Raw genomic sequence first — 25,917 nt, 5'->3', positions numbered from 1 at the left:
AGACAAACCAGATCAGGTCACACCAAATTCATTCTGCAGCTCTGAAATTAATACAAACCAAACAGTTTTTCCAGGTGGCAGCCAGCTCGGGGGCCAGAACCCCCGCAGCCCAGCCCCCGACTCAGCACCGGGGCCCGAGGGGCTGCTTGGACACCCGCACTCCCGGAGAGCTGCGCTTGGAGCTGGGGATTGACCCACGGGTTAGTCAGCTCTCCTCGAGGGAAATGAATGACCCTGTCTCGGAGTGGGAACACGCACAGAGCCGCGCCGAGCTCGGCCCAGGGTCCGACAGCGCTCCCCGCGGGGCCGCACGGACCGACACTCCGTCCCCGCGGGGCTCTAGGGACCGACACCCGGCACCCGCGGGGCCGCACGGACCGACACCCGGTCCCCGCGGGGCCGCACGGACCGACACCCGGCACCCGCGGGGCTCTAGGGACCGACAGCCGGCACCCGCGGGGCTCTAGGGACCGACACCCGGCACCCGCGGGGCCCAGGAGCGAACGGGGGCGGTGCCGCCCGGCGCGGAAGCGGAAAGGGCGGGCGGTGGCGGCGGCTGTGGCGGTGTGACCGGCGGCCGTGGGCGATCCGGTGGCCGTGGGCGATCCGGCGGCCGTGGGCGATCCGGTGGTCGGTCGGCCGGCCGTGGGTGGGTGTGAGCGGTCGCCCGCCCTCCCCGGCGGCCCGGCATGGCGGAGGCGGCCGGCGACGCGGGGCTGGGTGCGGGCGCAGCCCGGGAGGGCGCGGAGCTCGCGGCCGTGATCGGCGCCACCGTGCCCACGGGGTTCGAGCAGACGGCGGCCGAGGAGGTGCAGGAGAAGCTGGGCTCGGCCTCCAGGATCAGCAAGGATCGGGGCAAGATCTACTTCGAGGTCCCGGCCCGGAGCCTGCCGCAGGTCCGTGCGGGCTCCCCGCGCCGCTCCCCGCTCCGCTGTTCCCCCTGTGGCCGGCGCGGTTCGGTTCGGTTCGGTCCGGTCCGGTTCGGTTCGGTGGGTCTCAGCCCCTCCAAGTGGAACGCTTCGCTGTCGGAGGCCCCCGGTTCGGACAGCATCCCGCATCCAGCCACGGCCGGCCTGGGTGCAGCAGCTGTGTCCGCCTTCACCGGGGTTTCAAGGGGACATGAAATGATGGATGGGGACGTTAAATCAGTGCAGAGACATAAACTGTAACTCCCGTGGGGACTAAAGGTGGAAAACCGTAGTCTCTGAAACCTTGACGTGAGATGGCAAGATTCTGACAGTAAACACAGTCCCCACAGCACACGGTTAGTAATGTGTCACCTTTTCATCTCTTCTAGGTCCATCGTCTGAGGTCAGTGGATAATTTATTTGTTGTTGTTCAGGAGTTCAAAGAATATCAGTTTAAAGAAAATAAGGTGAGTTACTCCTTTTTCTGTCGATTCTGGGGTTTGGAGTCTTGTTTGGGGTTTTTAATTTAAGACTAACATCAAAGTATTGTTTGTTTAACAAGTTTTTCATTTGTGATATTATTCCAGTTCCCTTTTTCTGGCTTGTAAATGGAAGTGTGGCCATGTCATCTAACATAATTTCTGCAGTTAAATACTTTACATTGGCAAAATCTGGGCTAAGAGCTGATGCTGTGTTTGTAGGTCACAGACATAGGACAGTAAAGTTCCTCTTTGGTCACTTAATACAGTGTTAGTTGTCTGTTTTACAAGATAAATTATGAAATCTTGTGGATCTTGTGATTTTCAGTGTAATTCCATTTAGGAATGACAAAAATCTGTAAGCTTTGCTTCAACATGTAGTGGATTAGTGTTTAATAAACTACTTTGAGAGACCTCAAAATAAAGAGTAACTTTTAAAAGGATGGAATAACTTCGTAGCACAACTTTTTCTGTCTTTTAAAGGAAGATGCTCTAAAGGATTTGGAAGATTTGGTTAAAAAGCTGCCCTGGACCGATCCATTGAAAGTTTGGGAGTTGAACAACAGCCTGAAAAAGAAAAAGACAAAACGCAAAAAACACAATCTGCAGAGTCCTGCAAGCAGAGGGAAGCTGAGTGATGGTGGAGAAGAGGGAGGAGCAGACCAAAATAACACTAATGACCAGGAGGACTGTGCCCAAAACCCTGTGGCTGTGGAAGCTGCTGGTGGCCAGGATACAGAGAATCCCCAAGGAGTGACATCCAGAAATGGGGTGGAGGAGGAGGAAGATAATGAGCAGTCAGATGGGAAAGTGGAAGTGCAGGCGAGTTCTGAGAGTGGGAGCAAGGCTGGTGACAGTGAGATGGGCGAAGGAGAGGCGAAGGTGCTGAGGTTCCGAGTGACGTGCAACAGAGCTGGAGACAAGCACAGCTTCACATCCAACGAGGCCGCCAGAGACTTCGGGGGAGCTGTGCAGGAGCACTTCCAGTGGAAAGCTGACATGACTAATTTTGATGTGGAGGTATAGTGGTGTGCCTTGGAAATACCTATACCTGCGGTGCAAATTTTTAGTTCTTGCTTCTGATGCTTAGAGATCCCCAAAGAAAAGCTTTTTTATATGTCATTCCTGGATTTTAAATTACCATCTAAGATTGCTGTAAGTATTTACTAGGCATTCTGTGGAAAGCTTCTGTTACTTCTGAAATTCACTTCAGGTTTTTTCTTTAGGTTCTTCTGAATATTCACAACAATGAGGTCGTGGTGGGGATTGCATTAACTGAAGAGAGTCTCCACAGACGGAATATCACACACTTCGGACCCACAACGCTGCGTTCCACCCTGGCTTATGGCATGCTCAGGTCAGGGCACTTACGTTGTATTATGCTCAGTTAATAAGTAATTTTGTTTCAGAAATTAAACTTTTTATAGCCTCCATTGCTTCCTCAGAAGCCATTGCTGTTAATTCTTAAAGAAAAAGAAATTTAAAAACCCTGGAGTTGCTGACACCATGTGCCTTGTAATAACAGTGGGTGTTTCCCAGCCAAAGAGGTAAACATTTGCTGTATTAGCCAAGTTTCAAAATAGTGTACCACCGTCTTCGAAGAATTTCACTGTATTGCTGGTTATAAAATAGTAATTAACTAGTGGAAAAAAATAATCATATCAAGTTTTTTGTTAGAGGGGTCGAATCAGAGTGATTAAAACAATTCACTTTCCCTTATTTACAGAAATTCATGTTTTTAAGGCATTTTTCACCGTATCTTTTCTTCTGTTCCTCAGACTCTGTGATCCCCAGCCTACAGATATCATAATTGATCCCATGTGTGGTACAGGTGCGATACCAATAGAGGTGATTCTTCCGTGATTTTTTTTAACTTAATTAAACTTGTCTGTGTCTGCAGCTGAATATATGTGTAAGTCTTCTTGGTAATGACTGAATAGTAAGCTCCAATCTCACCAATTTTTAAACAGATGCAAATACACTTTTTGTAAATTACATAATTTTCTTTCCATAGGACGTAGCAGGAAGAGACTAAATCCAAAAGTATTATGAGCTTTAAAGATGCAAAATACAGCTATCTGTTACAGAATTCTAAATTTCCTGCTATCCAGTTGCAGTCACTTTGTTGTATTCTGTCATGTTTGAGAAATTATTCTGTTTTTTTTTTCATTCAATCAATGTTGATGCTAATGTTGCTTATTATCATTTCCCCCCCAGGGAGCTGCAGAATGGCCCTACTGCTACCATATTGCAGGGGATAACAACCCTCAGGCAGTGAAGAGAGCAGCAAACAACATCTGCTCCTTACTGAGGAAAAACGAAAGTAAGGACAGGTGAGAGGAGCCTGAGGGATTTACCTTTCCTGCAGTGCTGTATGCACAGAACCCCACTTTGCATTGCTGCATCTGAGTGTCTGGTTCATGCTTTTTTGTTCATTTTATTGCCAATGTTCTAGACCTCTCCAGTGTAAAAACCTTCTGAGTGCTCATGTCTGAGGGAACTGCCTTTGCTCTTGCAGCAGCACCGCCCTGGGCGTTCCCTTGGACATCATCCAGTGGGACATCTGCAACCTGCCCCTGCGGACGGGCTCTGTGGACATCGTGGTGACAGACATGCCCTTCGGGAAGAGGTGAGCTGTGCTGGGAAGGTGCTGCTGCCCAGGGCTGGGCTTCTCCCCAGCTGGCTACTGAGCTGAGCCTGCTGGGGAAGCAGTCATGAGCCCGATGCTAAAACTGAGCTTGAAAGTAGCTGTGGTCCTGAATGGGCAGACTGATGTCTGAGACATCAACAACGCTGAAGTGGTGCCAGTGATCACGAAGGGGATCTGAATGTACCTTGCAGGATAGGGTCGAAGAAGAAGAACTGGGATCTCTACCCAGCTTGCCTGATGGAGATGGGCCGGATCTGCACTCCGGGGACAGGCAGGGCTGTGCTGCTTACCCAGGACAAGAAATGCTTCGCCAAGGTTTGTTCTGTGAGAGCAAATCAAACCTATTTACTCTTGAAAATACATTGAGGAAAAATTATAAGCTGTCATCATTACAAAAGATACTCCATTTACAGAGCAATAATTAGTAACACTTAAATTCAGTTTTTGACCTGAAAAGTCCTTTGATGTTGCTGTCAGATGTGATATAGAATAATAAAAAATAATGTTGCCTTAATGCCACTCTTTTGGCTTGCAGGCCTTGTCCCGCGTGGGCCACATCTGGCGCCGAGCTCAGACCGTGTGGGTGAACGTGGGGGGGCTCCATGCTGCAGTGTACCTGCTGAGGCGCACCTGGGAGAGGGCAGACGAGAGAAGACCCTTCTGGTGAAGGGCCCCAAGAAGACAAGAGACACCTCCAGGCTTTGTTGAGCAGCCAGCTGGTAAAGCAGACACCTGAGAGCAGGGGTCTGTCAGTTCAAAACCAAACAACCTGTGGAGAAATTGTCACACAAAAATTTAACCAGGGATCAACTTGAGAGCTGCCAGTTCTACTGTGTGTTCTGAAACCTTATTGTTGAAATCACTTCTGCTCCTTTCCACCCAAACTGAAATTCATTAGTGGAATTAGTAATTCTTTCCTTGGCTTGAATCTTCTCTTGTACTTTTCAGTTAAACATTTATTTCTTCTGCTTACAGTAGAAAACATGTTGAGGCAGCTCTGGGGGTAACAGTTAATTTATGTACCAAGCCGTATCTTCAAATGACTAACAAGACAGTCACCTGAAAGGGTTCAGAGAGAGTATCTCTAATTTATACCATTGCTCAAATGTAAACTAATAAGAAACCAGTATCTGGTTTTTGTGGTCTGATAAGCAAATTCCAGCTGGCAAACAGTATGCTGTGCTACTGGTTTTCTTGCCTGTTACCTCACCTTAGGGGCTAATTACTAGTAAATGTCTGGTCCTATTTTAGTGTTTCATTGCCATGGGTGAGGGGGTAACACACAGCCTTAGAAAACAGTCTGTAGTTACTGTTCGAGGACAGAGATTCTGTTAGCAGTTATATGAAAAAGTTCATAGTTTCAGTGTCTACCATGGATGCATCAAGGTGGCAATTTGAATTTCATAAGTAATTTAACTACCACATTTATGCTGCCACAGTATTCACAAAAATATTGTTGCAAATATTTTTTTCTTCTGTGACCATACTATGATTTCTCAGGCCTCTTACTCTGTTCATCAGAGGCCAAAAACACATTGCTGGTTTGCCCTTTTTCATTCAAGTCTGTTCATGCTAAGTATGTGTGACTGTTCAGAGATGAATTAACAGGTATTAAAGTTCTAGAAGTTTTGCATAAAGAGATGGGTCTTGTGTTCTTTTTCTGGTTCATGTCCAGATTTCCCAGTATCTAGTTAATTTTTCTCAAATTTTACTGTTTTCAATGTGTGTGAGAACGATAATAAAGTGTCTGGGACTCTACAGCTAGGATTGGATGAGGGATAAAGGAATGTTTTGGCCCCGGGAGATGGGGAGAGGAAGGAACTGGCAGCTTAACTGTTACTGAGAAAGGATTCGTTTGTGGCGGCCCTGGTGCCTTAGTCACACGAGCTGTGAAACGAGGTTGGTGGGCGATGACACGACAAAGAGCTGACAAACAAGTGTCGTTTTGCCAAAGGGCTGTCGCTGTTTTCCCGTGTTTGTTAAAGCCTTTGGGGGTCCCGGGGCGGGCTCCGCTCACGGCGGGCTCCCCTTCCCGCGGGCTCCCCTCACGGCGGGCTCCCCTCACGGCGGGCTCCGCTCACGGCGGGCTCCGCTCACGGCGGGCTCCCCTCACGGCGGGCTCCGCTCACGGCGGGCTCCCCTTCCCGCGGGCTCCCCTCACGGCGGGCTCCCCTCGCCGCGGGCTCCGCTCACCGCGGGCTCCCTTCACGGCGGGCTCCGCTCACGGCGGGCTCCGCTCACGGCGGGCTCTCCTCACGGCGGGCTCCCCTCACGGCGGGCTCCCCTCACGGCGGGCCCCGCTCACGGCGGGCTCCCTTCACGGCGGGCTCCGCTCACGGCGGGCTCCCCTTCCCGCGGGCTCCCCTCACGGCGGGCTCCGCTCACGGCGGGCTCTCCTCACGGCGGGCTCCCCTCACGGCGGGCTCTCCTCACGGCGGGCTCCCCTCACGGCGGGCTCCCCTCACGGCGGGCCCCGCCGCCTGCAGCGCCGCGCGCGGGCGCCAGGGGGCGCTGCCGCCAGGGGGCGCTGCCGCCGCCGGCCCGCCCCGGTGGGTGCCGGCCCCGGGCGCCTGCGCGCGGCGGGGCGGGGCCGGGCCGGGCCGCGATGTCGCCGCCGGAGCCGGGGCGTGCGGCCGAGGCCCGGCCGGTGCTGCGCTCTGTCAACACGCGAGAGGTCTCCACGGTCGTCTTCAACAACTACAGCCCGCGCTGCGTGCTGCCCGTCTGGCTGGACTTCGAGGGTCAGCCGCGCCATTACCCGGTCCTGCAGCCGCGCAGCGGGCGCGTCATGACCAGCTACCGGGGTGGGTGCGGCGGGGGGACGGGCTTGGGCGGCGCGGGGCCCGAGTGGGTGAGTGGTGGCGGTGGAATTTACCCTTTTGCCTTCTTCCTCCCCCGTTTTTCCTTTCCCTTCCCTTTTTCCTTCTTCCACGTTTCCTTTTCTTTTTCCTTTTCCTTTTTTCTCTCCATTTCCTTTGCTCTTCCTCTTTCCTTTTCCCCTCTCCTTTTCTTTTTTCCTCTCCTGTTCCCCTTTTTCCTCTCCCCTCCCAGTTCATACCAGAGACTGGAGCCATGGTAGTAGCCTGTGCACACAGAGCTGAGCTGGAGAGCTTGTGAGCCCTTGTGAGCAGATGCCCTGCAGAGCCACTCATTAAAAAGTTCTATAATTGGTGCATTCCCATCTTGTTCCCTGCCAGGGCACCTCTGGCTGTTCCGGGATGCAGGGACCAATGATGGGCTGCTCGTCAACCAGCAGGAGATGTTTGTGGCAGCCCCCAATGTGACCAAAGCTAACATCACACTGCCAGGTAAGGGACAGGACCACATGTGCCCATGGGAATTCTGAACTTGGTCTCTTTGGACCTGTTAGGATTAGTGAGAAATCAGATCGTCATGAAATTAAACCTGCTCAGACACTGGAAGAGAAGATGAGGGGTTCTAGGTAGAGCTGTTGTATTGGATGGAACTCGTGGCACACCTCTCCTCTAAAGGGGTCTCTGAGGGGTTTTCGTAGGTGCCTCAAGGCAGGTACCACAGCTGTTGCCTGTCTGGATAGCCCAGCCTGTCGTGGGTCGCTGCTGTGGGCTGTGCTCTGCATTCACATGCTCAAAGCAGCATCGTTGGCACTGGAGCAGCAGCTGAGGGCCCTCGTGACAGGGTTGTGTTGTGCTTGTGTTTTACTGCAGTGTTCACCCTGAAGGAGAGATGTCTGCAGGTTGTGCGCAGCCTGGTCAGCCCAGTGGACTACAGGAAACTGGACATTGTTCAGTCGTTATATGAAGAGTTGGAGGATCATCCTGATATTTGGAAGGATCTTCAGCGGCTTTCTCTGGAGAGGAATGAAGCACTGAGGAACAAAATTGTGGAATAACACCCTTACTACAGCAAAGCACTGAGTCTGAGCAGTGAGAGTTGCCAGGAAACACACCAAGAACTGATGCCTCCATTTAAAGTTTTGAAACATAAACTCATAACATTGGTGATAATCAAATCAATAGTCAAAGACTGAACGGCAGCTGGAGGCATGCCAGGATCTAATGGTTCAGTTCATTTCTTCATTACATGTATTGCAAACTGTAGGGTAAGATCAGGGCAGCTAAATGGAAAATATTCATACAAAGTTACTTTCATTGTATTAGAAAGCAAACTACACCAAGGATTAATTTAGCCCAGACTAATGGTTGTGTCACTGGTTTTGTTTGAGTAATTTGTTTTGATGGAATTTCCCTTTCACATGTAGGCTCAATGTGCCTGTGGGTCACAGAGCATAAGTAATTTGTACATGAGGGTTTCCAGCAGTGCCTGACGGTCTGACAAACATTACATGGGTGGAAAGATGATATGTGAATGCTTGGAGGTTATTCTGCCTCTTATCTTGCCATGTACAAAGCCATGTCGGAGCCACTCTAGGTCTGACATGTTTTTACTGTCATCATACCTCGAATGCCTTATTTGCCTTTGTCCTAGGATTCTTGCATGGCTGATCTCAGCCATGCAGACCAGATCCTAGTTTTGGACACCCTTGTCCCCCACAGCTGCTTCCCCAGCAGCCTGTACAGGGTTCACAGGAGGTAGATGCTTTAAGTTCTGTCTTTTCCCCTTGCAGTGCTGTAGTCCAGGTCATAGTAGGAGGCCTTTCCAGGGAGCGTGGGCCTGTTGAGCTGCCTGTGTCTTCTCAGGACCAATGGGAGCTGTACTGGCTCACACAGCTAGCTCACAAACAAGGGCGTGCTCAGTGGCAGGCTGGAGAAAGAGAGATAAAACTTCCTTGCCTGTATTCTGTTCCCCACAGCTCAGTGGAGGTGCTCTTGTGTGAGTGCACACAGGGAGTTCAAAGCAGCACAGTTCAGAGTTATATCAATTGTCCATTGAGCAAGATGTGGTGCAGCTTAGGTTAGAAGCAGATTGTTGGAGATTGATTACAGCAGGTTATTTCTGTGAATATGTTTCCCTCCAGTTCTACACTCTGAGAGTAACTGTGAAACCGAGAATCTCAATGTACTTTGTAAGTATGGAATGTCTGCATATTTGTAAACTTGTTTTTCTTATGTATTTAAAAATATTGATCTTTGACATAAAAATGGAAATGCATGCTAGCTTTCTGCGCCTCTGTGCTTTATTCCTATGATCCTCTGACAGCCGTGGTTGACCAGAAAGACACTTTGGACTGTACAGCCTGCCCAGCCCGTTACTGCAGGGCTGTGTTGTGGCTCTCATGGACTATCAGCACAGCTTCAGGCAGTGTCTGGGCAGGAACGGGGCTGCTGTGGAGTTCTGCTCTTGCCACCTCTCACAGATCTCTGAGGGGACAGTGAGCCCATACAGGCCTCTGGAGCAGACACGGGTCAGTGCCCTCAGGAGCCTGAGGGACGCAGAGTGCTGTACTCTGCTCCTGACCACACCTGAGGGCAGGTTCCCTCCTGCTGCCCATGGGGCTGTGCACTGCAATTAGCCTGGCAGCTCTGCCAGACCCTGGCAGAAAGCTGGCCTGCTTGCCTGCAGCTTTTTCTGTAACCTAGTTGGTATTGGGTGTTGAGTTTACTACATGGCACACACCTTCTGGGTATTTCTGAGCTGGCTGGGGTCTGTGATTTCTTGTGTTTCTTTTTAGAGTGTATTTTTCTGTTCTGGAGTGCTCCTTTGGATCAGAATAAAAGATTGGAGAAACCCCAGCTGGCTTTAACACGTGAACATTGGGAAACGCAGTCCCCTAGTACTCGCTCAGATGGGTTAGCAATGAGTGAGTGTCATTTACTTGTGGCAGCTGCATAAACCCTGGGTGTTTTCACTCGTTGGCCATCCCGGGAGCAGCAGTGAGAGCCAGCAGGGCCAGCCAAGGGAGCGCGGGGTGCAGTGGCAGCTGAAACCCCTCAGAAATAAATGCATTGTGCAGCATCCAGCGGCAGGGGGAGAGCTCACAGCAGTGCAGAGTCCTGCCCACACCACCGTGGAAAGGGAAGGCCCAACAGCAGGAATTTACAGGATTGTTCAGTCTCTGGTCAGTGGATTTCAGTTCCCCAGTAAGACCCTGCATTACCTGTAACATTCAGAGCAGAACTGAAGCCATACACGCAGCTGGATGAGCTGTTTCCCACAGAGGCAAATAGTTCAAATGGTTTCACAAGTTTTTCCCAAGGGGAAGAAGTCTTTTCTTCCTATTTTTAGGTAGTTCTTTGCAACACCATTTCAGCCTCATGTTACATCACTTACAGAGTTGTTCCGATCACGAAAGCATTTAGGTGTGTGTCAGAGGGACAGTAAGCAGGGAAAAGGGAGGGGAAAACCCCATAATGCAACTACTATTGTTGAAATGGTACAACTGATAAAACAGCTCATCCCAAGGCAGTCTTTGAATTTTAAAGATATTTAAAATACACTTTAAAATAAGATAGTTTAAATACACTTCGGGTAGTTTTATTTTTCCCTGTTCTTTGATCTTATAGCTACAACAATATTGCATTTTTCAGTTTTTCCTTGCCACAGCAGAGCTAAGAAGTTCATGATTTCTGAGGCCAGGAGTGTAGAAAACAGCAAAAGTTTGAAAGTTTGATACTGAAAACAAGAGTTAGCTGTACTGTAACATATATACAGAGTACAAAGGAACAGGTGTCAAAACGTTCAGCATTTCTTGCAATTCATCCAAATTTAGACCTAGGGCTAAATATAAACGACAAGAGCAGAGGATGGATGGTTACACTTACATATCTGCTGGCAGTCTCTAGCAGCAGAAGTATGGCAGGAAGGCTCTCCTTTTTGCCAGAAGTATTAGTAATATTTACACTGGTAAATTAATTATACATTTTAATCAAAATCAGGTTAAATTAAAAAAAAAAATCAGAAAAAATGTTGACTTTAAGAACATATGTTACACCTAATCCTGAACAAGCAAGACGTGGCCTTTTGACCACTTCTGATGTTCTTTAGCTCTCACTTCCTGCGTATCCCACCGTACCACACACTGCAATGGGTGAGCTCCCGTGTGCTGCCGTGATGGCAAACCAAGGCCGGAGGATCCCTGCGCGGCATCGCCTGGCGGCTTTCAGTGCCTTCCCTGGTGGTGCCAGTTCCTTTCTCGACCACTGTGACATCCGTGTCTCGCTGCCCAGAGGACGGCGCCAGCACGGCGTTGGGGGTCCGTGTTCACAGCCCCTCTCCATGGTCACACGGGCGAGGGAGCCGCCAGCGGAGTGCCCGGGCCCCGCCGGGCTCCGCCGGGCCCCGCCGGGCTCCGCCGGGCCCCGCTCCCGACCCGCACCCGTCCCGCTCGGTCCGTACCGCCGGCCCTGCCAGCTGTGCGCAACACACGGGAAAACATCTCTCGCTTCCGCCAGTGAAACCCGCAATGTGGCAACCAGGCTGGAGCAATAACCAGTCATGGAAAGAAAAATCTGATTTGCATCTGGGGCCGGGGCCTGACGTCAGGCGGAGCAGGAAGCAGCGCTGGGAGCCTGCCGGGGATCGCCGGCAGTGTCGCGGGCTCCTTCCCCGGCGGCGAGCTCGCCTGCCGCGCTGGGACAGGCTGCGAGGGCAGCCCTGAAGCGAGGAGGAAGCTCCGGGGAGGAGGGAAGCGGGCGGTGAGTGCAGCCGCCGCGGGGCCCGGGCAGCGCGCAGCATGCGGAGCCGCTGCTGACGGCCGCGCCGGGGACCAAGGGCTGTGCGGGCAGGGAGCGCGGAGCCATGGCCCTGCAGCCGCCGCCGCTCGCCCTCCGAGCGGGCTCGGCCCCGCCGCTCTACATCCACAGCATGCCCGCCTGGGTGCTGGAGGACTTCTGCCAGAAGATGGACTGCTTGAGCGACTACGACTGGATGCGATTCGGTGAGGGGACACGGGGCAGGTGGGGTGGCGGCGTGGCTGCCGTGCGGGCACGGGGACAGCAGCGCGTTTGGGACGTGCTGCAAGGACGCGAGCCGCGGGCGGGCCTCGCTGTCCCCCGCGCTTCCCAGCGCTTGGGGGAGCACATCCTGTCAACAGGGAATTCCCGGGCACGAGTTTTGCTTTTCAAACACGGGTGGAATGCCAGACTTCTGTGGCTCCTGGACAGCCAGGTTCCTTCCCCTCACTCTGCAGTCTTTCGCAGTTCCCTCTCCAGTCACCCTGTATCTCCTGCCACCTCTCACTGCCTGTTTTCACAACGTCCCTCACATCTGCTCAAATGTTCTATTTTTTTCTTTCCTCCTTCTCTTCATGTATATTCCCTCATACTTTCTGTCCCCGTTTTTGTCGGTCCTAGCTGTGTACAGTCAGTAAGTACAGAAAATATAGTCCCTGAGTTATTTACTCTTTTTTCAGTATCCCAGTGCAAACAATTCTAAGCTGAATTTTTTCTTTGTGCCTGCCTTCCTTTATTTGCCATGACTTCCCTAACTGTGTGCTGAATAAGCTCATACCCCAGTTAAACTTCCTGATGTAGTGTGGGATTCATCTCCACTCCCTTCAGATGCATAAAGCTGTATTTCTGACGTCCTTCCAAAGCCAGCCGTGGTGAGAACTCGGGAATCTTGGTCTCCACACGAGCCCCTGGCCTTTTTCCTTCAGGCACAGCCTCTCTGAGACTCCGGCTCTGGGGCTGTCTTGGTGTGTGGGGTGGAGCTGGGGCAGCGTGAGGGGAGGTGGGTTTTGTACGGGTGAGTGAGCTGGGAAGAATGCACAGGGGTGCCAGGCATGGTCAGGAACCGGGACACATTGTGTAGGGTCAGGTTTGGCACAGGATCTAGAAATAGCTGCATTTCCCCGATAGCTGTATGGCAGTGTGACTAACACCCAGGTGATTCAGTTATTGTTTGCCTCACCACAGCACAGGGATTTAGGAGTGCAAGTGGGAATGCAGCCACTCCACTGACTGCTGTCACCTGTTTTGGGAAAGTCACCTCAGGAATTTAATCTAACCTTACTTTGGTACAAAGTATTAAGGAGAAAGATTACAGGGAAAATACGCTGAAAAATGTGAGTGTCTTCTTTTCAAGTGTCCCTGATAGAACAAAAATTTTCCAGACTAATTGAGGGAAGAAAAGGGATATCTTACTTTCGGAACAGAAATTTCTTCATGTCAGCATAGGTAATTTATTGTGATCCTTCCTTTTAAAGATATGCAAATGCAAAAGCAAAGTGTGTCTCACACCTTAGCCTGCCTTGCTTGCCCTTGCCGTTTTTTCTAATATTTAAACAGTAATATCCATTCTCTCCCTCCAGCCTCCTATGTGATCACTGATCAAACAGAGCTACGGAAAATCAAGTGCATGGAGAAGACAGGGATCAGCATCACGAGGGAGCTGATGTGGTGGTGGGGAGTGAGGCTGGCGACAGTGCAGCAGCTCCTGGACCTGCTGCAAGGGCTGCAGCTTTACCGAGTGGCTCAGGTCATCCTGGACTGTGAGTAGCTGCCCCTTCCCTCCATGGCTCTGTGCTGCTCCTCACAGCTCCCAGGCCCCTCCTAGGACATCTCTCTTGCTAGCTGAAGAAGCTTTTTGTTACAAGTCACATCCTGTGTCAAATTCTAAAATGTCTCCAGTAATTGTGATTTTCTGCTGACTCAAGTGAAATTGGTGGTGCGAGGGAAGAGGTGACACAGGTAAACCCACTGGTCCCTGCAGCTCATCACCCTTTGTGGCGCCCATCTTGGACCCTCATGAAGTGCCAGGAACATGTGCTGTGGCCAGACCAGGGCTGGTGCTTTCAAACATCAGACAGGGCTTCAGAACACAGAGGCTGCACAAAGGGTCCCTGCCCTTCAGGCCTGCTCCTGTGGCACTGGATCACATCGTGAGAGATGGCATATTGCAGCCCCTGCCAGGATTGCTTCCAATCCAAGAGCAGGTTCCAGCAGTTAGCTGGAACACAGACACAACACAGACAAAACCAATCACCATCCCTGCAGGGAAACATTCCCCATCCCTCTGTGGGTCTGGTTTGCTCCCTGTGGTGTGTCAGTATGGCCATTGTTTGCACAATTCACGCCTGGTGTAGGTAAACAGGGAATTACCTTCTTTCCTTTACGCTGCTGTCAGTTACCATTTTTTTTTATGAGCTTTTCTCTATATCTGAATATGCTTACTCAGGTGATCCCTCTTGGGCAGATACAGAGGATATCTACCTTGTTCTGTTGGGCACTTCAGAAAACAAACGGTCCCTATATCACCGTAATTCAACTCATTTCTACTTAAAGGAATCAGACAGCACAAAGGGAGATATTTTGCTGACCGGTTAGTTCCCAAAGAGTTCTACCTCCCTTCAACAGTTTCTTGCACTCTCTAGTACATCCACTTCGGAATGTCCATAATGATGTTTTCTATGTCAGTTCTATAGCTGCAGTGCTGCCCTGTTTGTCTGACATGCAGGAAGTTGCAAAAGTCATGAAAAACCCTGAAAAGTAGGTTGAATAAGGGAAGTGATGCTAAGTTCTGAGACTTCTAGGTTAAATCATGTGAGGAAAAAACCAGAATACAGGGACTTGCCTGCAGAAAGGCTTGCAGACTGTTTGACAGCTAGTTTTAAAACCCTGTAACATTTGGGATTTCATAGTATTCTAACACAGTAACAGAAATAGCTGAGTGTTCTGAGTTTGAATTTTCAGACCTGGTTTCATTCAGACCTGAATTCATAGGTGGCCCTGAAGAAAACAGAAGCCTTAAACAGAACATGCCCATCTCTGCCATTATTGCTCTTCATGTACTGCTGTTCTTCAGCCTCAGTGCCTGAATGTGCCACTTGACTTGGCTTCTCTCCCACAGTTCACTGGCTCAACATTTGTATAAGTAGCCCAGATTCCACTAGGAACACTGGGCTTCCTGCTTGTTCCAGGTACTCCCTGGCCTTTGTTTGTACAAGTAAAAGAACACAAAGCTGTTTTCTGATTTCAGATGCAAACAGAGGCCTGGGGTATTTGTGATTTGAGGTCATTACCTGAAGGATGCTATATAGAAAATGATAAATATATTATTATTCCTAATTCCTTCTTGTAAGAGACTCTGCATCTGTTGAATAGTCATTGCTGGTATTTGTTTGAAGCTATTAGTTCCTGTTAATTTTCATCAGAAGTTAATGTCATGGGTGTAGTCTCAATTTAAGACCGTCTAAATAGCTTGAATGTTTGTTTTAATGTTGATGTTAATTTGAAGTCCAATGTCCTGACTAGGATTATTTCCTGGTCACTGCTTAGAGTCAGACTCTATTTTCCCTGGTTATCCTTATCTTCCCTTTGCTCTGTTTTGAAGGGACATCGGCCTCTAACATCACCAGCACTGAGAAAGAAGAGCCAGAGCCACCCAAACAGATCATATCTGTACCTCCCACAGGAGGCAAAAGCAGAGAGAAAGAAAATGCGCTAAGTTTGTTGCCATCTCCAGACTCCTCACACCTGGGAGCAGTCCCGGCAGGCAGTAAGTACCGCACTGGACTGCAAATGTGCAGTGACATGAAATGACTGCATAGCCAAGGCTGCCGTGTGTTTGTGGTCAGCACACTACAGTGAAGACACTCATCTCCCAGATGGGCACGGCTGAGTGTTCGTGGAGGCTGTTAGGGCAGACGGTGTCAGTATAAACGCACTCCTCTGGGGAGAAGCCAGGCAATGACATGGGTACGTTCCCCTGGAGGGAGAGCAGTCGATCCAGACAATAATACAAACATGCTCCCCTGGAGAGAGAGCAGTAAATCAAGGTGGTGTACACACACCACCCCTGAGGGACACACCCTGGCACACAGCTCTTGCTGCAAGGTGAGGAAATGTCCTCATGAGGCTCTGTGCTTGATATGCTAATCAGTTACACCCCATTGGTTCTTTCCATACTTCCTGCTTTTCACCCCAGCTGATTGGTCCATTTTCGATCCTTCCCCTGATTGGTTCATTTCTCAATCCAACGCCTGATTGGCTCAGGTGTTTTACCCCGCCCCCTGCCTCACCTATATAAACCCCTGTTTGCCCCGCCCTTTTGGCGCTTCATCGCTGCATGATTCAGAAGAAGGAGTGGAGTGGAGCCTGGTGTGGAACTGCACACAAAGGCTCTGCCACTTTCTTCAGCATTGCCATGAAGAGCTGATTGCACTGCAGAGCCTGAAATCACTGAGCCCCCCAAAAGAGCTGGTTGCACTGCAGAGCCTGAAATCACTCAGCAGGCAGCAGATGTGTCTGTGCCTCTGGGATGTTCTTCTAAGGACGCTTCTCCAGGAAGTTCACGGCTCTCTGACCACCGCCCACTGCAACAAGTGTTTGCTGTTTTCCTAGCACTGCTATTTATTCCTGTTATCTGCTGCTTGTTCCTGACTTTAGCACGCAACCTCCCGGCTGTTGTTCCTTTAGCCCCTTTGGCCTTGAGAGATGCTGGCTGTATCTTTCCTTTGGGATCTCATGATTATTTCCAGGTCTCTGAATGCCGTGATCCCACCCTGACTCCTGCCCCGTGTCCCTCTCTTCATGCACAGTAAATCTAGGCCAGCAGAGAGCTGGGTGGGAGGGAGAGTGGAAGAGAGAGAGGAATAGGGAGAACCCCAGAACATAGTGGGGAGAGCATCTGCAACAGCACAGACCTAGGGGGCATCACGTCTCCAGCCAGGGCTGGAGGGGGCTGCAGAGTCATCCTGCAAACAAGAACCAGGAAGAGAGCTCCCTGCCTTCACACAGAAGGCTTGTCACAGATTATCCTTGGTCAGAAAATTTTAAAAAAATACCCTGGATTTCATAATTCCTAGACCTTTCTGGTTTGTCACAGGTGGTGATATTACAAAAATAAGGCGTATTTTAAATGTTGTTATCTCAGTTTCAGGTGCTGTTTCTGAAGGAGCCTTGTATTCCCTCCCTGCTCCACCACCTCCCCCGAGAGACCTTTTGAATTCCCTACAGTCCAATCCTCCTGTTTTATCAAGTGTGAAGGTAAATCCCCTTAGTGCTCATTGACTATAACAAGGGAAATTGCCGTTATAACATTCTGTCTTTTTTCAGTTAAAGTTTATCTCTCTATTTGTACAAAAACATTGATATAGTGAAAACGTTGAGCTCGATTACAAAGGGCTTGTACTGAATACACTGCTATTGCTTCAGTTAGATTGCTTGTCATTTACATCACTTTTTTTTTTTGGCAGTGAAGGACCAGTGAGGGAAAAATTTACAGTATTACTTCCTGCACATCTCAGAAGGAATAGCATACCCAGAAATAGCAATTGTGTGTGAAGGACTCTCCTGTGTAGATTTTACAGAGGACTTACATTTCTGGCGTGATCGCAGGACAGGACGATATATACCCCGATCAGTCAGAACCACATACCTCTTTTAGTTTTATTGTATACTTAAAATGTGGTTTCTGCTCAAAACGGGGCTAGAATCGAATTTAAATCATGTTGCCCAAAGCCTTGTGTAGCTGACAACTGAAAATTTCTCAAGATAAAGGTTCCATCACCTCTTTGAGCCCCTGTTCCAGTGCTTAACCATCACAGTGTGAAAAATTCTCCTCATGTTCCTAATCATTTCAACATGAGGTCTTCTGTTCCTTCCACCCCACAGTTCTCATTTTTCATACAGTGTAACTAGATCTGTCCTGTCCCAAAGGGTTTCCCAGATCTGTGGGCACGCCTTAGTCCCATCATGGTTGTTCTTGGCCTGTTTTCTTTGGTTTATTTTGTCTGAAGCTTTAAACTATTCCTCAGTATCATGGTCCAGGAGTACCAGCCAGGAGAGAAGACTGACTCAGAGTGCAGTAGTTTCAGAGTTTCTTGAGAAAAAGTTAGTGCTTTGTTTCCTCAGGTTGAGTGCACATTAAGGTTGTGAAAGCTGCACAATTAGGCTGCAGTGGGACTGTAATTATAGTTGGTATTAGGACTTACCACACTGGAAGCAACAAATTATTGTGCAACTGATGCCAGATGCTTCAAAAGTAGATACGAAGTTTCTACCAGAGCATAATTACGTTATGAGGGACCCCACTTTCTCATCCAACTGTTTCTTAATATATATAATATCTTTTGTAAATCAGACTAAAATCACATAAATATATGGACTTTCAAACAAAACAAAGTCTGTTTCCTGGGAAAGGTGGAAATGCAGATTGGTAACTGATTTCAAGTCACTTCTACTATGCAAAAGTTTTACATCATCCCAACACATGAGTACAGGAATTACCTACACCCTAAGGAGTGATTGCATAATATGTTTCATGGTTTCATTCAGCAATTAGAGTGATGGCTTAAAACATGGGAAGGAAAATAAGAAACTTAAAGAAGGAAAAAGCATATGCATTATCATGAGATAAACTTGTTTCTTTTACAAATGTATAGCCTTGCAGCTCTTCTACTCCTCAGCAGGAGACGATGGGTGATCTCCCTAGCGGGAGCCTTCTGTGGACCCAGAGGGAAATTGCTAATGCCACAAACAGTTTCAGTGACAAGAACAGAATCTGTGAAGGTACTTTTGCAGACGTCTACAAAGGTCAGAGGAACAACATGGTGTTTGTCATCAAGAGACTCAAAGAGGCAAGTACTGTACCTTTTTCTAGAAGAGGGTGTGCTGTTCACATGGCTTGCCCATTAGCAGTTGTTGTTTAATGTTGTGTGGGGAAGAAACTAGAACAGCTACATGAGAGGAGAGGTAAAAATGAAAGTATGTAAATAATTACACCTAAATTCAGAAGACACACGTGATGGATACTTTACTCATGTGAGTAGTTCCATTAACACTATACATAGGAGTAGCCTGCAGTATAGCTACCTGCATTGCTGATTGGATCGGGAGTGTCTTTTCACTAGTTTTTGTTCTAACTGCCAATTAATTATTGCCTTTGACTTAATGTTGCTATTAGTGGTACTTATCCTACACTAGATTGTCATGTAGAGGCTACCAGATGTGTATAAATGCAAAGTTCTAGTGATTACTAATGACACTGTCTTGCATGTTTTCATTTTTCAGCTCGAGTGCACAAGCCCAAATTCCACGCAGAGGTTCTTTCATACAGAAGTGCAGATTTGCTTTCGGTGAGTGGTTGGCTTTCGGAGGCAGTGATACGTGACCTGCTCGTGGCCTGTGCTGGGTGTTCCATCAGCACAGCGTTGTCTGCTCCGTTCTGGGCTGGGGACAAGGGGTTGTGCGCTGCCTGTGCGGGAGCCCTGGGCAAGCAGCACAGAGCCCAGGGCTACTGCTGGCCCTAGGCAAGCAGCACAGAGCCCAGGGCTACTGCTGGCCCTGGCTGAACTGGCACCGCCACTCTGCAGCCTGGGGTTGGGGAGTGCCCACCTTGTGTGCCTGCTGCAGTGTGATGGGCTCTTCCTCAGTCAGGCTCCTGCTATCTCCTGCCCAGGACCACGTTGTGCCTCCAGCTGTGCTTCCACCTGCAGCACACCATTCCAGTTGCCTTGAATTTAGGAACTTATTCCAGTTCAGGAATGTATTTTTCTGCATTGCTCTTACATCATTTGCAAATCACTGCTGATCTATCTGCAGGTGTTGTCACATAAACATTCTGCAGCTGCTGGGCTTCTCGGTGGAAACTGGATTGCACTGTCTGATATATCCGTACTTGCCCAATGGCTCCCTGCAAAACAAGCTTCACTGCCACGTAAGCAATAATCTGGGTCTGCCACCTACTTGTGATTGCACGTCCTCTCCTGGAATTCCAGGAAAAACAATTGCACGTCTCTGATTTCTGAGAAACAGCCAGAAAAAAGGTGCCCAAGTGCCTTGGCTGCAGGCATCAGAAAGGCAGCAGCTTTTCTTCTGGAGTTTGACTGGGACTCAGCTAAGCCTTTGGTTTTCTAAACTATCAATATCTTACAGTGTTTTATTCCATTAATTACCATTTTTTTCCTCTTTTCCTTGCAGAATGATTCTGCTCCACTGACCTGGGAGATGCGAATTAGCATTTCTATAGGAGTTGTCAGAGCAGTGGAGTATTTGCATAATTTTGGAATTCTTCATGGGAATATCAAGAGGTGAGGACTTTGGCATATCCGCACTTCCTTGGTCACCTGGTAATTAAGGATTTCTTTAACAATCATGACTAAAGTTCATACAATTTGGAAATCCATTTGCAGTATTTTCTGCTGTCCCTTGTAGGGCCTTCATCCTTTTTTGTTTACCCTGTCTCTGTTTCCTAAATGATGGAAGTAAATTATTTCGAAGTAATTTTTGGATGCCTGTTTTTCCCCTTCTTGCTTTCTAACATTCTTAATCCTTTCAGTCCTATGCAGGAGGCCAAATGCTGGACACTTTCAGTGCTTAAGTTTAAAAGTATAAAATTAATTCTTTGCCTCAAGATGAAGTAATGATTTGACCAATATTGTTATTTGTCTGTCATTATCGCAGCTCCAATGTCTTGTTGGATGAAAACTTTACACCAAAGCTTGGACATTCTGGCCTGCGATTGCATTCTTCTGATAAAAAATCAGAATATGCCATGATGAAAACCAAAGTCCTGCAAGCTTCTCTTACTTACCTGCCAGAAGATTTTGTCAGACATGGGCAGTTAACAGAAAAAGTGGATATATTCAGCTGTGGTGTGGTATGTTGCCTTTTTCCCATGCTCTGTTTTGATTTCCCATGCCCATTTTTTGATGCTTCTAGACAAGAAATTCAATGTAAGAACAAGTACCTCATATGGTTGTTTTCGCTGGCAGTTTCATATTATAATTGCTGGCTCTATAATGTGTTGAAATCCTGGTTTTAATTGTTCACACTCCTAATATATCTCAGTTTGTGGCAAAATGAGGTGAATCTTTTGAACTAGAGAAACAAAAGTGTTTCTTATTGTAAATAAAATATTACTGATGATGGCTTAAATGATGGCTTAAAACAAATTAGATGCTCAAAATTCTTGCAGACTCACCACATGAACTGCTACAAACATTGCTTGTTATTTGTAATTTCGGCTAAAATAATTGACAGTCTATGATGTCACCCATCTCCAGGTGTTTCCATTTACGTAGAAAGTTACTCTGTTCAGTGTGATTTCTTATATTTATTCTTGATATTTAGCTTTACTTTCTTCTTATTCTTTGTTTCAGCAATATCTATTGTACTATAAAATCTGGGCTTGGCTCTGGAGGTAGATTCAAAGTCTCAAAAATGCCCTGAGCTGGAATTGTTAAGCCATCTGAAGTAAAAATATAATATCAGAATGCATTGAAAGTTCAATATTTCTTTAGTTAGAAACTTATTTTTTAAAATTATAGTTCATTCTGAACAATTCATTTTATCTTTCAAATATATTTTATAGGTCTTAGCAGAGGTACTGACTGGGATTAAGGCACTGGATGAAGACAGACACCCAATTTACCTGGTAAGAAAAAGCAGCAGTAATGAACACCAACACAAATTAATGGGGTTACTGTCTTTAAAAGAATTTTAATTTTATTTAAATACAGTTTGATAACTGCTGTCTGCTGTACATATCCTGCAGAAGGGAAATTTAGGAGCCATATCCTGGTTCCATTCCTGTCAGTAGCCTGCCTGCCATTAGAACAGAAGCACAATGGATATTCCCATTTCACACACCCACTCATGAGTGCTGGCCTGAATTGCTTTAGGAGAGACTCCAAAATAAATAAATATGTAAGAGACAAGGCTTTGTGCTGAAATGCTGCTGCATATTTTCTGTGTGCCAGGAAGAGGTGGTATGAGCCACAGGGAGTGGGGAAACCTGGTAGGCAGGAACTGCAGAAGCTCATCATCCTGTTTATCAGGCATTTGTCTTGTGGTCCTGCCTGGAACTGACATCATCGCCAGTTTCCCAAGATGAGGTTAGAGCTACATGAGCCACTTTCACCAGCAATCGGAGCAGCCAAGCTCACTGAATGCATTAAAACCATCTGCAGAAAGCAGCCTCCACCTGCATTCCTTCTGTGGGATGTGCTCCCAATGTCTTGTCTGGCTGAAGCTTTGGAGGGGAGAAAGCTGAATTCCCACTATTTGCAGGAGATTCAGAAGTGTTCAAAGGGGGTCAGAAAATCAAAGATCCTACATTCCTGATTTCTTTAACACGTGTTATAAAGAAACATGTGTGTAAGAATGCTGCTCTACACAATGTTGGCTCTTTTTCATTCCTACATAAATGAGTAAAGTCAAGAAGAGCTGGCCCTGCTTTAGGGAAGTTGACATTGGACACATGCAGAGGAAGCCACTGGCCTTTTTCTCTGCTCTGAGAACAAACATTTCAGTCAGTTGTATGAACAGAGGTCATTAAAGCTTTTCAGTCTGTGAACCATGCATTGAGGAGCACTAATGGCAAATACACAGCAATACTGATTCTCAGAGATTCAGACAGAAATAAATGCTTGCATTCGTTGTGCCTTCGTTAATGCACCTCCTTCCTTTCAACAGAAAGATATGATTGCCGATGAAATTCAAACAGCAAAGGAAAGCTCACAATCCAAAGCAAAAAATCTGGAAAAACTGGCTGCCAAGGAAATCTGCTGCAAATACCTAGACAGAAAAGCAGGGCACCTGCTGGAAGAGGTGGCTGTTGATTTTGCATCAGCCATCTGCCTTTGTCTGAGAAAAAAGAATTCGAACATAGCAGAGGTAATATTTTAAATACATGGCCAAGATTTAAGTCTCCTTGTCATCAGGGTGTAAAGCTACAACAGTCATGTCTTGTTCATTTTTGTGAGTGTTGACATAGGAGGATATGTGTAAGCAGGGGTACAGGAATTTCTGTGTATTCACAGATTTGGTTGTTAAAAACAGGTACTTGAAATTATGGAAATGGCTGAAAACAAATTAAAAGAGCATTACATCTATGGAAGCAGCACTTCTGGATTCTCCATGAACACTCCAGAGGAAACTGATGATGACACAGCCAGTCTGAGCGTGGATGGGCCTTGTGCAGAGGGGAATAAAGAGGAGAGAGCCCAGGCAGCAGTTCTGACCAGCAGCAGCCCCTGTGTGCCTTCCGTGGGGGCCGTGGCACCCGACACGTACGGAGGATACGTGTCACGGGTCCCGTGTGAGTCAGATGAGTCCAGCAGTTTCATGTGGAATCCTCCAGAAAAATCCACAGAGGAGTTACCGAGCCACAGCTGTACCAATTCAGAAAAAGTGGCAGCCTGTGATTACAGGATCAAGCAGGGAAAGCCTGCCCACGGACTGCAGCAGAGAAGCGTGGCGAGCGCCAGGGGCGATGGCATCCCAGAGACAGCAGCTGCTGCCCAGGGCACCTGTCCACAGGGAGACACAGACCTGCACTCTTCATGTGCTCCACAAGGTAAAAGTGCCTTGTCTTACAACACCAGGGACAAACTGCTCTCTTCTCCAGAACTGCTTAGGTTCCTCTTCCTACTTTTAAACACATATCAGTAAATCTTTCCTCCTTGCTTATGAATTTATTAATAAATCTACAAAACATTTAGCTGTTTTCTCTTAGATTTTTTCCTAAGCCAGTTTTCTTGTTTGGTTGGTTGGTTGCTTTTTCTTAAATTTAAAATTATCATCTATTCTTTAGACAATAGATGGATACTTTTCTTCAGTATGTGGGCTTTTTTTGTTTTTCAGCCTTAGCCAGAGAGACATCTTGGAAAATACAGATAAATGATCAAAAAAAGAAGCTCATGGAAAATATTTTGCTGTATGAAGAAGACAAATTAAACAGTTCTGAACTTTTTGAATGATAAATTGGATGGATTTATTAGCAGTGGCCAGCTAAGAGGAAGAAATAAGGACTGTTTCCTCATTAGAAAGACGGTAAAAGTGTACCTTTCATGTAAGATTAGGTAGCAGATTTGGATCAGGAACATTAGCCCTGACTGAAGGAAACAAGTGCCACATGGAGAAGCACTAGAAAATGCCTGCTCTATAGCAGATTAAAGCACAATCCCATACTGTACACAGAAATGCCTTCTGCCTTTTGACCCGCAATGTGGAAAGGAAGGGCAAACACAAGTGCCAAAAGAAGTTATGATTCACTTGCAGTGTGTTTCAGGAAGCATCTGTTGGTCTCACTAAACCCCAGTGGCAGGAGTTACAGAGCAAATGCTGACCAGGGGCCAGCAGCAATGCCCTGTGATGTTTGGCCACTGCGCACAGCAGACAGGGATCCTCAGAGTCACTGGGGCTTTTCCAGTGGCTCTCTCCTATTCCATATAATCTTAGTCCACATATTAAAACCACTGCAGTACCAGAGAGGGGGATTTTTATGCAAATTCTCAGAATGTTGTGCATGGCTTCTTCTCGGTTTGAGCTGCACTGACCACAGGTGTGAGTAAATCATTTCAGCCACTTTCCTCTGCTCTCTGAGCTTCTCTCCCACCTACACATGTGGCACCACTTCAGTCCAATCTTTCAGTTCACTTCTGGGAGCTCTAAGGCCGTGTTTAATACTTCATAGGAGTACTTCTGGGACTTGTTTGTTTCTAAGTGTCCTTTACATGGTGATGTTTCTCATTGTGCTTCACACAGTAACTGTTGTATATTTTGGATTAGGGAAAATATTTTAATTTAAAATAGCTTTGATTTTTTTGTAGGACACTTGAGACATAATTTGTTATATTTATTTTGGCAATGGGTCAAATATAAGCTAATAAAGGGACTAATTGATGGTTCCACACTCACCAGGCATTCTCAGAGGAACCCTTGTGGGTGTCCCTTGGTTCACCCAGCAGTAGGAGCCTTGGTCCCAGGCCCAGGGATCACATGCAAAAGAAAAATTAGAAACATGTATGCTGTGTATTTATGATCAAGTGAAAGACCCCTTAAGAAAGTATCACTTTTGGTTTTATGATGTTTATTATTTGTACTATTGCTAGCATATTTCACTTTGTGCAGTCTAGGGAAAATCAGGTTTATTATGAACCAAAAGAATTATCAGAGTATGTAGCTCAGCTTCCAGACAGGTGAGCTGCCTCCTGAACACAGGGAACAGGGCCTGATGTGCATAGATGGCTGCAACTCTCAGTGCAGTTCGGGGAACAAAAATGAAATTAATTATATGTAATGATTTTCAGTGGAATTGTGTATCAGTATATATTCCTAGCTTTATACAAAGGCCTCACGCCTATTTTTGTACAGTACCTGGTTCATTGTATGTATTATTATGAGCAAGTAAAAGTATTTTAACTAAAACCTGAGTACTGGAATTACCTACACATTTCTCAAGTTATTCTCTACACTAAAAACTGGTAAAATTCCTTAATTATAAGTGCCTTGGATACTGTCTTTGTATTTACTGGGGTTTTTTATTATTATTTTACCAGAATCAAACCAAGATAAGATTAGTACTGACATAAGAAACATTGTAGACTCGTTGTTGGTCAATGACTGCTTAATTCTACAGGAGATTTAATTGAGGTATTTTAGGGTGCTGAAAATATAATATTCATTGTTTTTCACGGGTATATTCTGGGAAACCCATGATAAAATCCTCGTGTCTTCTCCAGAGAGGAATGCAGAGCTGAATGGGAAATTCGAGTTTTAAACTGAGAAATGTAGTTTGTGCACAGTTCTGTTTACAAAAGTCCTTTAGAAGTTTTGTTCTCCTGTAATCACCAAATGGAATTGTTATTGTTTGTTTTGTACTCTAATAGTTTTGAAATATTCTGAGGTGATTTAGGTAGTCATACAGAGTTACCTAAATATCTAGCATAACATACATAAGACACTGTGTGGTCTTACATTAACACTGTTATGTAACTTGGCAGTTCAGAACTCTGTTTATGAATTACCATTTACTAATAGCTTTGTGAATAAAAAAACTGGAAAAATCAGTTCTTTGTAGCCTGCTTTTTCATGATTTATGGCATAGAAAATGTATCTCATTCCACCCTATATGGGCAAAAGCAGCTCAAGGTCCCTTTGCTCTCAATGGAAATTATTAGTACAAACATGTTTATTCAGTCTTCGTTCACTGTCAAATAGCTGATTTTTTTTCCTTTCTGATGGCTCTAGCGAAAATTTCACATTTGAATGACAAA

General features: G+C 47.0%; 3 protein-coding genes across 6 annotated transcripts; all 3 read left to right on the top strand.

Annotated features, from left to right (window-relative positions):
* The first annotated feature begins 524 nt into the window (after nucleotides 1-524).
* THUMPD3 (THUMP domain containing 3) lies at nucleotides 525-5,674 on the top strand. 2 transcript variants are annotated; one of them, XM_063411641.1, is made up of 9 exons: nucleotides 525-896; nucleotides 1,298-1,375; nucleotides 1,871-2,407; nucleotides 2,614-2,744; nucleotides 3,166-3,235; nucleotides 3,605-3,720; nucleotides 3,909-4,016; nucleotides 4,229-4,352; nucleotides 4,573-5,674. In XM_063411641.1, exons 1-9 carry the CDS (start codon nucleotides 690-692, stop codon nucleotides 4,702-4,704), a joined length of 1,503 nt encoding a protein of 500 aa, XP_063267711.1. In that variant the 5' UTR covers nucleotides 525-689; the 3' UTR covers nucleotides 4,705-5,674. The 2 variants fall into 2 exon arrangements, with proteins under 2 accessions (XP_063267711.1, XP_063267710.1); XM_063411640.1 differs by having other exon boundaries at nucleotides 3,906-4,016.
* A 916-nt stretch (nucleotides 5,675-6,590) lies between these two features.
* Nucleotides 6,591-9,135, top strand: VHL (von Hippel-Lindau tumor suppressor). Its single transcript, XM_063411772.1, has 3 exons — nucleotides 6,591-6,841; nucleotides 7,235-7,345; nucleotides 7,724-9,135. The coding sequence occupies exons 1-3, from the start codon at nucleotides 6,643-6,645 to the stop codon at nucleotides 7,906-7,908; spliced, it is 495 nt and encodes a 164-aa protein (XP_063267842.1). The 5' UTR covers nucleotides 6,591-6,642; the 3' UTR covers nucleotides 7,909-9,135.
* Nucleotides 9,136-10,459: 1,324 nt separating this feature from the next.
* LOC134558038 (interleukin-1 receptor-associated kinase-like 2) lies at nucleotides 10,460-25,710 on the top strand. 3 transcript variants are annotated; one of them, XM_063411476.1, is made up of 13 exons: nucleotides 10,460-11,853; nucleotides 13,228-13,407; nucleotides 15,249-15,413; nucleotides 16,791-16,903; nucleotides 18,328-18,495; nucleotides 18,929-18,993; nucleotides 19,460-19,574; nucleotides 19,838-19,947; nucleotides 20,321-20,516; nucleotides 21,231-21,293; nucleotides 22,334-22,534; nucleotides 22,700-23,216; nucleotides 23,504-25,710. In XM_063411476.1, exons 1-13 carry the CDS (start codon nucleotides 11,715-11,717, stop codon nucleotides 23,617-23,619), a joined length of 2,148 nt encoding a protein of 715 aa, XP_063267546.1. In that variant the 5' UTR covers nucleotides 10,460-11,714; the 3' UTR covers nucleotides 23,620-25,710. The 3 variants fall into 3 exon arrangements, with proteins under 3 accessions (XP_063267546.1, XP_063267545.1, XP_063267544.1); XM_063411475.1 differs by having other exon boundaries at nucleotides 18,325-18,495; XM_063411474.1 differs by having other exon boundaries at nucleotides 10,461-11,853; nucleotides 18,301-18,495.
* The last annotated feature ends 207 nt before the right edge of the window (nucleotides 25,711-25,917 follow it).

This window comes from Prinia subflava, chromosome 14 (assembly GCF_021018805.1).
Source record: "Prinia subflava isolate CZ2003 ecotype Zambia chromosome 14, Cam_Psub_1.2, whole genome shotgun sequence".
Taxonomy (NCBI): domain Eukaryota; kingdom Metazoa; phylum Chordata; class Aves; order Passeriformes; family Cisticolidae; genus Prinia; species Prinia subflava.
This window is presented reverse-complemented; position numbering and strand designations above follow the sequence as displayed.